Source organism: Ranitomeya variabilis, chromosome 6 (genome assembly GCF_051348905.1).
Source record: "Ranitomeya variabilis isolate aRanVar5 chromosome 6, aRanVar5.hap1, whole genome shotgun sequence".
Lineage (NCBI taxonomy): Eukaryota > Metazoa > Chordata > Amphibia > Anura > Dendrobatidae > Ranitomeya > Ranitomeya variabilis.
This window is the reverse complement of record NC_135237.1, coordinates 35901715-35917288: the sequence shown is the minus strand read 5'-3', so window position 1 is coordinate 35917288 and position 15574 is coordinate 35901715. Positions and strand designations below refer to the sequence as shown.

General features: G+C 42.1%; 1 protein-coding gene across 2 annotated transcripts in view; it reads left to right on the top strand.

Moving 5' to 3' along the window:
• The first annotated feature begins 357 nt into the window (after positions 1-357).
• The window catches only part of LOC143783391 (metalloreductase STEAP4-like), a 20813-nt gene continuing 5596 nt past the window's right edge, over positions 358-15574 (top strand). Inside the window, exons 1-2 of one of the 2 annotated variants that reach the window (XM_077271809.1) lie at positions 358-557; positions 12452-12904. In XM_077271809.1, coding sequence (XP_077127924.1) covers positions 12455-12904 — 450 coding nt within the window. In that variant the 5' untranslated portion in view covers positions 358-557; positions 12452-12454. Of the gene's footprint in view, positions 558-6087; positions 6190-12451; positions 12905-15574 lie in introns of those variants that run through there. The other variant, XM_077271808.1, reaches the window with a different exon arrangement.

The following is a 15574-nucleotide window of genomic DNA, read 5'->3' as shown; positions in this document are numbered from 1 at the left end:
TCATCTCTCAGGCTGGCGCCGTTCTGGTGATGTCGGAGCTGTTTGTGCCGTTATGTCTTGAGAGGTGCAGAAATGCTGCAGTGCTCACTCATCTCGCATCCAAATCTGTTTAAACAGTGGGGAAGTGTAAGCACTGCAGGCGATCAGCGGCCACTGATTGACTGCAGCAATTCCATGGCATAATAATGTCTCATGAACACTGGCAGACACAGCACCGACATCGCTGTACCAATCCAGGAGGGAGGAGACGCTGTTACTATTTTACATGGGGCACTGATTGATTTAAAAAGGGGTTGTCCGAAAAGTGGACAGCCCCTTTAAATGGAAGGTTATATTGAGAAACAATTTGGATTTTCCATTTACGGTTCTGAGAAATGGATTGCACAATGTTACTTTTAGTCTTTTACCCTGACAAATATGTCAGGAAGGGGAGGTTGTGAAATGTTCAAAAATAAATAGATGACACGAGGGCTGATCCTGAATGTGCACACGGAGGAATAACCCTGGATAAAGCTCCGAGGTCTGTGCCTCTTATTACCAACAACTGTCAAGTACCAGTGAGTACAATCATTATATATTACCATTAATGTATGGCAGTGTGCACAGGCAGCCATTGATTTTTCCTTGTTTTAAATGGGTTCACCCATCTCAGTAAATGATGGAACTTTGCTACAAAATACCATCACTTAGGGGTTAATCTGTGGGACCTCCTGTGATGCTCCGAATGAAGAAGTCCCAGTGCTGATCCCAATTCAGTTTTTCTCCACTTCCCCTTTATGATGCACCATACATAGAAAGCCATAGTGAGGGGGTTCAGCACCTTATGGTCACAAGAGTCACTGCATGGCAAAGCTTTCCAAAAAAATCTGACACCAATTTGCCATTTTCCGGCCATAGTATTCTTTATACACTGTAATGTAGAGTTAGGAACACTTCCGGGTAGTTCTCGTTGTGGAAGTTAGAAAAAGATCAAGTGGGTCAGAGGATCCTTATTCTCTGTTGCTGAGAGAACAAAAGAGGTAGTAGGGACCTTCACCACAACTGCAAGTCTGGATTAATTCCCCTACCACACGGTATGCATCATATACTCACCTACTGCTTCCCTTCTCCCCCCCAAAGACATGCCATCCTCTGTTTCCATCATACTACCCCAAGAGCCCCTGCCATTTACTGTTTCTCTTCTACATTCCCCACCTCAGAGCTCCTGCCATCTACTGTTTCCCTTCTACATTCCCCACCCCAGAGCTCCTGCCATCTACTGTTTCCATCCTATAACCCCAGGAGCCCTATCATCTACTGTTTCTCTTCTACATTCCCCACCCCAGAGCCCCCATCATCCAATTTTCCCCTCCATCACTTCCGGAGCCCATGCTATCCACTGTTTCCTCCCTGCCTCCCCCAGGGCCCTTGTCAGAAGCCTGGTCACCCTTTGTTTCTTCCTATCCCCTCCCCAGAGCCCTTGTCATACAAAGTTTCACTCTTACCTTCCAGAACTACTGTCACCTGTTTTTCTCCAACCCCCAAAGTCTCAGACATCAACTGTTTCCCTCCTACTCACCGGAGCCCCTGTCATCCGCAACCTCCCATCTACATCCCCAGAGCCCCTGACACTCTATGTCTCTCTCCTAGTCTCCCAGAACCCCTGACATCCATTTTCTTCTACTCTCCCTCCCACCTTCAGTTGCCTCTTTTGTGTTTTCTGACCTGATCCTTTGTTTCTACCCTACCCTTCTCAGCGCTCTGCTGCATCATTTATACCCCTCCAGCAAAGAGCCCCTTACAAGTATCATCAATGCCCCCCTTTCCCATGTTTCATTTTATTCTACTGACACTCACTAATCCAACAGAGCCCTGCTGTTTGTATCACTGTCAATCGCACAGATTTGTGCCACGTAGTGTCTCCTTCAACCCCGCCAGATACTGTTACAATGCCTTGAAAAAGTATTGATTCCTTGAGAACTTTTTTCAAATTACACCCACAAACTTAAATGTATTGTATTAGGATTTTATATGATAAACTACCGTATATACTCGAGTATAAGCCAAGATTTTCAGCCCATTTTTTTAGGCTGAAAGTGCCCCTCTCGGCTTATACTCGAGTCATTGTCCTAGGGTTTCGGCGGGGGAGGGGGAGCGGCAGCTGTCCATCATACTCACCTGCTCCTGGCGCGTCTCTGCATGTCCCTGCTTCTCCGATGGTTTCCAGGTGCCGGCAGCTCTTCCTGTGTTCAGCGGTCACGTGGTACTGCTCATTAAAGTAATGAATATGGACGCGACTCCACTCCCATAGTGGTGGAGCCACTATTCATTACTTTAATGAGCGGTACCAGTGACCGCTGGACACAGGAACAAGCTGCCGGTGCCATCGAATCGGAGAAGCAGGGACCGCGCCGGGAGGGTGAGTATAACGGGGAGGGTGAGCCATGCGATATTCACCTGTCCCCGTTCCACCGCCACGCGCCGCTGTCTTCCGCGTCCTCTGGCTGTGCCGTTCAGGTCAGAGGGCGCGATGACGTGTTTAGTGTGCGCGCTGCCCTCTGCCTGAACAGTCACTGCAGAGAGACTGAAGACAGAGCGGCGTGCAGCGTGGAACGGGGACAGGTGAATATTACAAGTGCCGGTGTCTCCGCCTGCACAGGACAATCATTTTTTTTTAATCGCAGCAGCAGCATATGGGGCAAATGTTTCTATGGAGCATCTTATGTGGCCATAATCAACCTTTATGCAGGAATATATGGGGCAAATGTTTCTATGGAGCATCTTATGGGGCCATAATCAACCTTTGTGCAGCATAATATGGGGCATATTTTTGTATGAAGCATCTTATGGGGCCCATCATAAACTTTATGCAGCATTGTATGGGGCAAATGTTTCTATGGAGCATCTTATGGGGCCAGAATCAACCTTTATGCAGGAATGTATGGGGCAAATGTTTCTATGAAGCATCATATGGTGCCATAATCAACCTTTATGCAGCATTATATGGGGCAAATGTTTCTATGGAGCATCTTATGGGGCCATAATCAACCTTTGTGCAGCATAATATGGGGCAAATGTGTCTATGGAGCATCTTATGGGGTCATAATCAACGTTTGTGCAGCATTATATGGGGCAAATATCTCTATGGAGCATCTTATGGGGCCCATCATAAACTTTATGCAGCACTGTATGGGGCAAATGTTCTATGGAGCATCTTATGGGGCCATAATCAACATTTGTGGATGCATTATATGGGGCAAATGTGTCTATGGAGCATCTTATGGGCCATAATCAACGTTTGTGCAGCATTATATGGGGAAAATATCTCTATGGAGCATCTTATGGGGCCCATCATAAACTTTATGCGCATTGTATGGGGCAAATGTTTCTATGGAGCATCTTATGGGGCCATAATCAGCATTTGTGCAGCATTATATGGGGCATATTTTTGTATGAAGCATCTTATGGGGCCCATCATGAACTGTATGGAGCATTATATGGGGCTCCTGATTCAATATGGATATTCAAAAACATATATAAGCCGAGACCCCTAATTTTGCCACAAAAAACTGGGAAAACTTAATAACTCGAGTATAAGCCTAGGGTGGAAAATGCAGCCGCTACCGGTAAATGTCAAAAATAAAAATAGATACCAATAAAAGTAAAATTAATTGAGACATCAGTAGGTTAAGTGTTTTTGAATATCCATATTGAATCAGGAGCCCAATATAATGCTCCATACAAAATGCACCCCATATAATGCTGCACAAATGCTGATTATGGCTCCATAAGATGTTCCATACAGACATTTGCCCCATATAATGCTGCACAAATGTTGATTATGACCCCATAAGATGCTCCATACAGTCATTTGCCCCATATGCTGTTGCTGCGATTTAAAAAAAAAAAAATCACATACTCACCTCTCGTCACTCAGGCCCCCAGCACTTGCGATATTCACCTGCTCCACGTTCCACCACCCCCAGCCGCCGCTACGTTCCCCGTCCACTGCACTGACTGCTCAGGCAGAGGGCAGTGCGCACTAATCGCGTCACCGCGCCCTCTGACCTGAGCATCAGTGCAGAGGATGCAGAAGACGCAGTGGAGGCTGGCGATGGTGGAACGGAGAGCAGGTGAATATCGCGCACTGCTTATACTCACCTGCTCCTGGCGCGGTCCCTGCTTCCCCGGCAGCTTCTTCCTGTAGTGAGCGGTCACATGGTACCGCTCATTACAGTAATGAATATGCGGCTCCACCCCTATGGGAGTGGATTGGGGTCCATATTCATTACTGTAATGAGCGGTACCATGTGACCGCTCACTACAGGAAGAAGCTGCGGCCCGGGGAACCAGGGACCGCACCAGGAGCAGGTGAGTATGCTTAGACAGCTGCCACTCTACCTCTCCTGCTGACCCCTGGGTATGACTCGAGTATAAGCCGAGAGGGGCAATTTCAGCCTAAAAAAATGGGCTGAAATTTTCGGCTTATACTCAAGTATATACGGTAAGTAGTAAATTGAGTTCACCCATGTATAATTTATTCTGTGTGTACCTATACCTATTTTATGAAAGCCTCAGAGGTTTGTTTAAGAACATCAGCGATCAAACGGCATTTGAAAACCAAGAAGCACACCAGACAAGTCAGGGATAATGTTGTGGAGAAGAGTAAAGCAGGATTAGGTAATAAAAATAGTTCAAACTTTGAACATCTCACTGTTCAATCCATCATCCAAAAATGGAAGGAGTATGGCCCAACTGCATATCTACCAAGACATAGCCACTTAAACTGACATCCCAAGGAAAGAGAGAAAGAGAGCACTAATTAGTAGCCAAAAGGCCCATGGTCACTCTGGAGGAGCTGCAGAGATTCCTGTACACAAGACAATGATTAGTCATACAGTATACTCCACAAATTTGGCCTTTATGGAAGAATTACAAGAAGAAAGCCATTTTTTTAATTAAGCCATAAGTAGTCCCATTTGCAGTTTGCAAAAAGTCATGTAGGGGACACAGCGAGCATGTGGAAGAAGGTGCTCTGGTCAGATGGGCTAAATGCAAAATGCTATGTGTGGAGGTAAATGAAACACCATCCCCACTGTCATACATGGTGGTGGCAGCATTAAACTGTGGGGATGCTATGCTCCAGCAGGGACAGGGAAGCTGGTGAAACTTGATTGGATGAGGGCAATCCTGAAGGAAAACCTGTTAGAGGCTGCAAAAGCATTGACACTGGGATGAAGGTTGACCTTCCAGCAGGACAACGACCCTAAATATCCTGCTAGAGCTACAATGGATGGTTTAGATCAAAGCATATTTTAGTGTGTGAGCGGCCCAGTCACAGTCCAAACCTGAATTTAATTGAGAATCTGTGACAAGATGTGAAAATTGCTGTTCATAGACATCTCCATCTAACCTCACTGAGCGAGAGCGAGTGTGCAACGAAGAAGGGACAAAAAAGTCACCTCCAGGTGGTAGAGACAGACCCCAAAAGACTTGCAGAAGTAATTTGCAGCAAAAGGTGGTCCTACAAAGTATTGACTTGGGGGGGTGAATACAAATGCACGTCACAATTTTCAGATTTACATTTTTAAAGTATTAAGAAAACCTTGTATCAATTTCCTTTACACTTCACAAATACTTGTTACTTTGTATTGATACATCACATAAAATCACAATAAAATACAATAAAATACATTTAAGTTTTTGGGTATAACATGAGGAAATAGGGAAAAGTTCACAGGGTGTGAATACTCTTTCATGGCACTGCACCTCTTGCACTTATCATCTCTCTGGGATAAACATTTGCTTGGGATCTTTTTCACTCTTCAATCTAAAAATCACAGAGATAAATATTTTAGTTGATTAGTTGTTTAAAAATTTCATAAAGAAAAACCTCGTTAGGCTTCACAATCCTCCGCGACTGCAAATATCTTTTGTAGATTTTCAACACATGGAGCAGATTTTATAAATATGACTTAACCACCAAATATTTTTCCCCACCAAGCTCTATCCAGCCTTGGCCGAGGGTCCTGCATGTCAGCCACTTATGGCACATCCTTCATTGCCTCCCCCTAAAGGGAAAAACTTGTGTTTCCTGCTCTGAGGCTCCAGCCTCATATCTGCTCATTCAGTTGGCAGACACTAGTAGGGAGAAGATACTGTATCAAGCCACCAGGAAAAAAGCCACCACGTTCTCTGCAGTGATTGGCGGTGAGTACTGGTTTGGAGATGTAGCAGAGCTGAGTTTGAATTCCAGCAATGTAATATGAAATAGCAGTTATTTTACATAGGACTGCCTAGAAACCTCATGTGAAGTAGCACATTCAGCTCTGCTACATCTGTTTTTACTTTTTTGCAATGCCCGTCTGCCATGCTCTAGTGTGGACTATTTTAGTATATACATAATAGATGGCATTGGGCTATCCCCAGGACATGCTTATAGTCCAGGACTCAGACAGCGACCTCTAGCCGATGGGAAACTACAACTCCCAACATTCCTGGACTGATGCAGTCTAGTTTGTTCAGAGTTGTAGTTCCACATCAGGTTTCTGACCCCAGGAGCAGAGTGAACAAACAAGACTATAAGGGAATGTGTCATCAATGTTTAATAGATAGTAGAGATACAATCTATTGTTCTCTGTTATCAGCTGTCTCAGGCTCAAGATACTCTAGTATTTTCATAAATTACTAATGTGAAGTCCCCTATTTATATGCTCATTGATAGACATTCTTCCTACTTGACAATTGGCAAAATCCTTTTAGTTGTCCTGGACACTATTTTGTAATAATAATGTAATAATTACCCATCCTGTAATAATGTTCCTCAATCTGTAATAATGTCCCCACTCCTGACCCCCATCCTGTTATATTGTCTTTCATCCTTGCCCTTTCCTGTAATAATGTCCCTCATCCTGGACTCCTTCATGTAATAATGTCCTCTCTTCTGGCTCCAGCCTTTAATAATGTTCTACAACCTGTAAAAATGTCCTTCATCCTATAATAATGCCTCTCATGCTGTAATAATATATCTCTCTTCCTGACTCCCATCCTGTAATAATGCCCCCCTCCTCCTGTAATAATATCCTCCATCCTGTAAAAATGTTCCTCACTCTGTAATAGTGCCCCCTCCTCACCCCTATTCTGTAATAATGTTCCTCATCCTGGCCCCATCCTGTAATAATGTTCTTCATCCTGGACCCTCCCTGTACTAATGTCCGCCATCCTGGACGCTTCCAATAACAATTTTCCCCATATTAGCCCAATCCTATAAAAATGTTCTTCACACTGGCCCCATCCTGTTATAATATCCCCTATACTGGCTCCTTCCTGTAATAATTCCCCCCCCTCCTGTAATAATATCCTCCATCCTGTAAAAATGTTCCTCATCCTGTAAAAGTGCCCCCTCCTCACCCCTATTCTGTAATAATGTCCCTCATCCTGGCCCCATCCTGTAATAATTACCTTCATCCTGGACCCTTCCTGTACTAATGTCCGCCATCTTGGACTCTTCCAATAATAATTTCCACCATATTAGCCCAATCCTATAAAAATGTTCGTTCTTCATGATGGTCCCATCCTGTTATAGTATCCCCCATACTAGCCCCTTCCTGTATTCATGTCTCCTATGCTAGCCCTCATTTTGAATTAATGTCCCCCATACAGGCCCCTTCCTGTATCAATGTCCCCCATCCTGTCATAATGTCCCCCATCCTTGCCCTATCCTGCAATTATGTCCCTGTCCAGGCCCCTTCCTGTAATAATATCCCCTGTCTTGGACCACTTCTTATAATAATGTCCGCTCTCCTGATCCCCTTCTTCTAATAATGTCCCCTGTTCTGAGCCCCTTTTTGTATTAATGTAAAAAAGTGTTGCCATGGCAGGTGAGGGCCAGCTGAAGGCTCATGTCCATGCCATCTAGGTGATCCTGTGAAGGCTGGTCTTCAGAGGAGGCCATTATTTTCCCAATATGCTATAATTGCTGTTGTAAAACATTGTATAGAAGAAGATATCAAACATTCACAGGTTCAAGTGCCAGAGGCTTAAATAAAAAAGAGTGAAAAGTAAAATAAAAAGTTTTTTCAAATATTAAAAAACATACAAATCTTACTCATCTCCCCTTTTTATCCCCCTTTCAACTACAGAAACCTAAAAAAAATAAAGATATTTGCAAGAGTTCAATCTATGACTATATAAAATTATTTTACCTGTACAGTAAACACCGGAAAGAAAAAATGTAAACTTACCATTTTTCAGTTGTCACACCTTATCCCATAAATGCAATAAAAAGTCATCAAAATGTTGTCTGCACCATAAAATTTTACTTGTAAAAACGATACTGTGGCACACAAAAAACAAACCCTAATGTGGCCCCTTCAATGGGAAAAAAAAAAGAATCAGGTCTCAGGAAGAAAATAGCAATATACAGTTGTGTGAAAATGTTTTTTCCCCCTTTCCCGATTTCCTATTGTTTTGCATGTTTGTCACTCTTAAATGTTTCAGATCACCAAACAAATGTAAATATTAGACAAAAATAACACAAGTAATCACAAAATGTAGTTTTGAAACGAGGTTCTTTAATATTAAGGGGAAAATAAATCCAAACCTACAGGGTCCTGCGTGAAAAGGTGATTGCCCCCTAAACCTAATAACAGGTTGGGCCACCCTTAACAGCAACAACTGCAATCAAGCGTTTGCGATAACTAAATGAGATTTTTACAACGCTCTGGAGGAATATTGGCCCACTCATCTTTGAGTTGTAATTGAGTCGTAATTGAATTATTGTAATTCAGCCACATTGGAGGGTTTCCGAGCATGAACCACCTTTTTTTTAAGGTCATACTACAGCATCTCAATCGGATTAAGGTCAGGACTTTGACTCAGCCACTCCAAAATCTTAACTTTGTTTTTCTTATGCCATTCAGAGGTGGGCTTGCTGGTGTGTTTTGGATCATTATCCTGCTTTATAAGCCCAATGCACTTCAGCTTGAGGTCACGAACAGATGGATGGACATTCTCCATCAGGATTTTTTGATAGACAGCAACATTCATGGTTCCATTTACCACAGCAAGTCTTCCAAGTCCTGAAGCAGCAAAAAAGACCCAGACCATCACACTACCACCACCATATTTTACTGTTGGTATGATGTTAATTTTCTGAAATGCTGTGTTACTTCCAAGCCAGATGTAATGGGACATACACCTTCCAAATAGTGAAACTTTGGCCTTGTCAGTCCACAAAGTTTTCTACCAAAGTCTTGGGCATCATCAAGATGTTTTCAGGCAAAACTGTGACAAGCCTTTATATTCCTATTGCTCAGCAGTGGTTTTCATGTTGGAACTCTGCCATGCAGGACATTTTTGCCCAGACTCTATCTTATGATGAAGTCGTGAACATTGACCTTAACTGAGGCAAGTGAAGCCTGCACTTCTTTGGATACTGTTGTGTGGTCTTTTGTGATCTATTGGATGAGCTGACACTGTGCTCTCAGTGTAATTTTGGTCGGCCGACCACTACTGAGAAGGTTCACCACTATTTTGTGTTTTCGCCATTTGTGGATAATGACTCTCACCATGGTTTGCTGGAGTCCCAAAGATAGAGAAATGACTTTATAACATTTTCAGAAAGATCTCAATTACTTTGTTTCTCATTTGTTGTGGAATTTCTTTGGATCACGGCATGATGTATAGCTTTTGAGGATCTTTTCGTTTACTTCCCTTTGTCAGGCAGGTCCTATTTATGTGATTTTTTGATTGAGAACAGGTGTGGCAGTAATCAGGCCTGGGTGTGGCTAAGGAAATTGAACTCAGCTTCCCAAAGATATGATAAGTCACTGTTAATTTATGTTTTTTTGGGGGGTGGAGGACAATCACTTTTCCAAACAGGGCCCTGTAGGTTTGGATTTCATTTTCCCTTAATAATAAAGACCTTCATTTATAAACTGCATTTTGTGATTGCTTGTGTAATCGTTGTCTAATATTTAAATTTGGTGATCTGAAACATGCAAGCATGACAAACATGCAAGAGAATAGGAAATCAGGAAGGGGCAAACACTGTAAATTAAATTTAAATTTTTTTCTACACATTTCAGACTTATTTTTCAATACCACACGTGAAAAGAGGCAACTTTGTAATATATCTTATCAGAAAAATCTGCTCAAAATGAGCATGCGAGTATTAGGAATTGCCCGGTTTGAGTAACGAGCATCCGAGCATTTTAGTGCTTGCTTATCCTTAGTACAAATAGCCAAAAAACTGATAAGGATCTTGGAGTAGTGTTGAGCATTCCGATACTGCAAATATCGGGTATCGGCCGATATTCGCTGTATCGGAATTCCGATACCGAGTTCTGATATTTTTGTGTTATCGGAAATCGGAATCGGGATCCATGTTAATGTAAAAAATAAAGAATAAAAATAAAAAATATGGATATACTCACCCACCGACGGCCCCTGGCTCTCAGCGGTGCAACCGGCAGCCTCCATTCCTAAGAATGCAGTGAGTGTAGGACCTGCGATGACGTCGCGGTCTTGTGATTGGTCGCGTGACCGCTCATGTGACCGCTCACGTGACCGCGACGTCATCGAAGGTCCTTCACTCTGCATTCTTAGGAACGGAGGCAGACGCTTGCAGCGGTAACAGCCAGGGCTCGTCCGAGGGTGAGTATATCCATATTTTTTATTTTTATTCTTTATTTTTTACATGAATATGGATCCCAGGGCCTGAAGGAGAGTCTCCTCTCCTTCAGACCCTGGGAACCATCCAGGATCGCGACCTATTATGTTCCGATATTTGTGTCCCATTGACTTGTATTGGTATTGGGTATCGGTATCGGCGATATCCGATATTTTTTGGATATCGGCCGATCCAATCCGAATACCGATACTTTCAAATATCGGACGGTATCGCTCAACACTAGTTATGAGTAAAATTTTAAAGGATTAAATGTATTTAGTCTTGAGAACAAAACATCTAAGAGAGGACATGATTAACTTCTACAAGTACATAAATGGCCTGTACAAAAAATTTGGACAAAAACGGTTCCTATAAACCCCCTCAAAAGACAAGGGAATGCGTCCTCCACTTGGAAAACGTAAGATTCAATCTCCAGAGGAGACAAGGCTTCCTTACCTTCTTTATTAATCTGTGGACCTGTCTCCTCCAGGAGCCGGTCACAGTGGAAACTGGTGATTATTTAAAAATGGTTTTAATGCTGTTATAAAGGAAATTTTGTATAAATTCTTGTTCTGAATGTTGATCCAGTTGATCGACACTCAGGATCACGAGAGATAAACTTACCCTTTAGGGCAACCTCGATTATACATGGTGGTTGCACCAATGACCCACTCCCTTTATTCCTGCTCATCCCTCGGTTGAACTTGATGGCCATTTTTCTTTTTTCAACCATATTATGTATCAAAGAAAAATCCCTCTATAATTTTGGTGTCACCATAACCATACTGACCAGTCGAACAAATTTTTGGGTAATCTTTACAGCCAGGTGAAAATCGTAAAGCGGTTTTCAAAACTCGGGGAGGGTGAGTAAAGTTTAGTTGTTTTTTTTATATGCAAACTGGAGCATGGGAATAGGGGTTTTCTCAAAAAAAAAATCCCTTTAAAAACAAAACCTCAAAAAAACAACTTCAAATTGTTTGGTTTTTTTTCAATTCAACCCTACCTGGAATTTATGTTCCATTTTTCAGTACACTTTACGGTAAAATGAGTGGCATAGTTCAAAACTACAACTGTAAAAAATATTTCGATAGAAAAATAAAAAAATGTAAGGGTCGTGGAAGGAGTATAATAAAAAAGCTAAATAAAAAAATGAAAAATTATTGTGTTATTAAGGGGTTAAATATTTGCATAAATTGCAAATAAATTGGAATTGTTTATTACAAATGTTTCTTTTAGCTACATCCTCTGTCTGTCTCGGTCTGTCCATATACCAAGCAACTTGAGTTTTCTAGTACGACTTAATAACAATAGTAAGAAAATTAAAACATCCAATGCACATACTTAATAATATTTACAATGCTAAATTCTGGATATTTAGTCCCGGTCTTAGAACTTACCAAAATACTCGCTTTTGAGCATTGTAATTTATCTTTGACCCTTTTATGGTCCAATTTGAAAGATCAAAAATATTGACAATTATTGACTTAAGACCTCCATTTTTACTCCTGTAGCGTTGAGAAATGTTGTAATTCCAGGTATATGCAGCCACCACTAGGGGGAGCTAAATAAATAAGCAGCTAATATTGAACACAAGTGGAGCTGTATAGGTCTGCATGCTGTGAGCTCCACCTAGTGGTGACTACAGGTTGCTGCCATTAGAGTATAGAAAGCAGTTTAGTGTCAAGACTTTTCCTACCTCGGGGTCCATAGTAGTCACTAGTTCTGTCTTTATGGTAAATATTCTACTGATATTGCTGCAAAAGAAATTAGTCATAGTAATTATCACTTTATATCTTTCAGATAATGGGAACCAAGGTCATGATACCGCTAAGCTCAGATTTTGCAGAAAAGCACGACAGCATATGCATTTTTGGAACTGGGGATTTTGGACGATCACTTGGGTCCAAACTGCTACAAAGTGGATATTCTGTGATATTTGGAAGCCGTAATCCGGGTGATACAAGTTTACTGCCCAGAGCGGCTGAAGCGCTAAGTCACTCAGAGGCGGCACGAAAGTGTTCCGTTATCATTGCGGCCATACAAAGGGACCATTATGAATTTCTAAAGGAGCTTGGAGAAGTTCTGGAAGGTAAAATACTGGTGGATGTCAGCAATAATGTCAAGGTAAACCAATACCCTGAGTCTAATGCCGAATACCTGGCCAAGATTGTACCCAAGGCCACAGTCGTCAAAGCATTTAATACCGTCTCCGCCTGGGCTCTGCAGTCCGGAAATCTGGATGCCAGCAGACAGGTAATCCTTCATGAATACTAATAAATTGCTCATGTCACATATGTGCAAGGTTAGAAAATTACAGAAATAGCGCCATATCTGTATACTGTTTGCGCTCGGTATTGCAGCTCATTTAAATTGAATGTGGCGGAGCTGCAACAACCACACACAGCCTGGCTGGCAGACAAGGGTGGCATTCCCTTGCACACATTCATTAGACACAAAGAATAAGGGTATGATTATTGAGACCAATGTACATGTATTGTTTCCTGAAACAACAGGAAGTTAAAGTATAATAAACCCAAGCGGCCAGTGTAAAAATTGCAATTTTTTTTTACATTTTTCATTTGCAATAAACATAGTGATATGGAAACAAAACATTGGCAAACAAAGCAAAAACCTGATTTATAGAACAAATCATTTTCTGATGATTGCTTTCCCTTAATAGACAGTGCTGCTCACACCCACTTGCTAGATAACTAGGACACAGGAATTTCTCATTGCTGCACAGCTTCTCTCCATTGGTCTGTGCTGTTTTTGTGTGTATGACATCTACTACTGGGAAAATCTTGGGTTTTTAGCTTTTTGGACTCTAGCGGAGGTATATAGATGATTGCTAACTCTTCGCATAGATATGCATGCGATAACCCCTTGGAGATGCAGCCATTCATCTGCCCGGCTGTAGGTTTGCAACTTATGATGACGTCGATCACCATATTTAAAGAGGTTAAAAACTGTTGAACTTGAACTTCTAAAAACAAATGCCACATCCATTAATACCCTAACACATTGGAGAAAGTGCGTGTAGACCAATTAACATCATAACAAAAGTAAATTCTTCATTTTCTGCTCAATTCTACACTTTTCTGGATTTAACTGAAAGCTTCTAGGCCCAAATGCAAAGTCTGCACTAAGGTTCCCAACTTATCATGTGCCATTAATACACAGACCCCTTGCGTTCAGTGTCCCTCGTGCCACCAAAACTTTGAAAATTAATCATCTGAATGGAGTTGTTTCAGATAAATAGAGAAGTTGCAATATGTTCCGCAACAAAATCTGCAACTTCTGAATTTTCCCAAAGGTACGTTTCCCTTGGATGGATTTGTTTCAGAATTTCAGTGGGAAAAACCACAGCAAAATTCTTAGCGGTAAATGCTGTTGTTGAAAAGGTGCAGATTTTTTGCACATTGTTCCCATTGTAATACTATAGTTAAAAGTATGCGCTGAAATCACATAAATCGACATGCTGCTGATTTCAGATCCACAGCATTAGCCAATTTTGGCTATCTGTGCACTTGGAGTCTTTTGAGGAGTTTGTAGAGAAAATGGCTGTGTGCACACAGCGTCTCTTAGATGCCGACGCAGTCGCTGAGTTTACCTAGTCGAAGCCGGCGCCTTTTTTTCCTGAAGCGGTTTCCCCATTGTTTTCATAGCTGGCACCTTTTCCCTTGCATCTTCATTAAGTGTTTAACCCTTGTGGCAGGATCACTCGCACAGTATAAGAGGGGAGATAGGTGGCACTGCGTATAATGGCGTCGGTGATGTGAAACTAGAATTTTCCTCACGTACACTACGTGTTGTGAGGGTTAAGTTAAAGTTACATGGGCTGGTTTTTGGTGGACATTCATAGAGCGGGAGGGAGGATGTCCACCGCATCTCCACCTGCAGAGTCCTGACCCGACCTGTGATGATGTCACAGTCATGTGATCATCACATGGTCTAGGTTAAATAGCTGGACATGAGAGTCAGTGGGTGTGTTGTGTTTGGAGAGGCAAGGCTCCAAATGGTCGCTCCTTGTGGAACTGAAGACACATGGTTGTAAAAAGTGAAATCCGCAATGAAAAGCTGTAGAAAGAATTGACAACCGTCATCTGAACTATGGTGAGGATTTGCTGGCAGCTGCTGTTTCCCAGACACCATGTTGCTGCTGACTATATAGTGCAGACAGGACGGAGCAGAATCTCGCAGGGGACGTCTTTCCAATGGTTGTAATTCTCTTTCCTCTTGTTCTCAATTCAAACAAGACTGTCGTGATGACTTCTTCCAGCTGTGTCTCGGCTCTGCAGAGTGCCTCAGCCAGATATCTGACTCCTCACTTGAAAAGTAGGCATTTGCACTCAGTACTAAAATACAATTGTTGCTCATTGTGCCCTCTAAAAACAATACTGACACATAATGTGCTCCCCCTCCCTTGAAATAATACTGATACACACTGTGGCCCCTGTAAACAATACCGACACAATATGCTTCCAGAAAATAATACTGCCACACGTTTCCCCTAAAAAAAATATTGCCACACACGCTGCCTCCCTTGAAATAATATTTCTACACACTGTGCTCCCTGGAAATAATACTGCCACACATGGTGCCCCCTGTAAACAATACTGACATACACTTTGTTCCCTGGAAATAATATTGCCACACATACTGTAAGTGTCCATAAAAATAATGTTGACACACATCGTGCCTCCATTGAAATAATACTGACAGACATTGTGTCTCCTAAAAACAATACTGAAACACACTTTGTCTTCCTAGAAATAAGACTGTGCTCCCCGGAAATAATACTGGCACACATTGTATCCCTTAAAAATAGTACTATCACACACTGTGCCTCCCTTGAAATAATACTGCCACACATTGTGCCCCCTAAAAACAACACTGTCACACTGTGCTCCCCTGGAGATAACA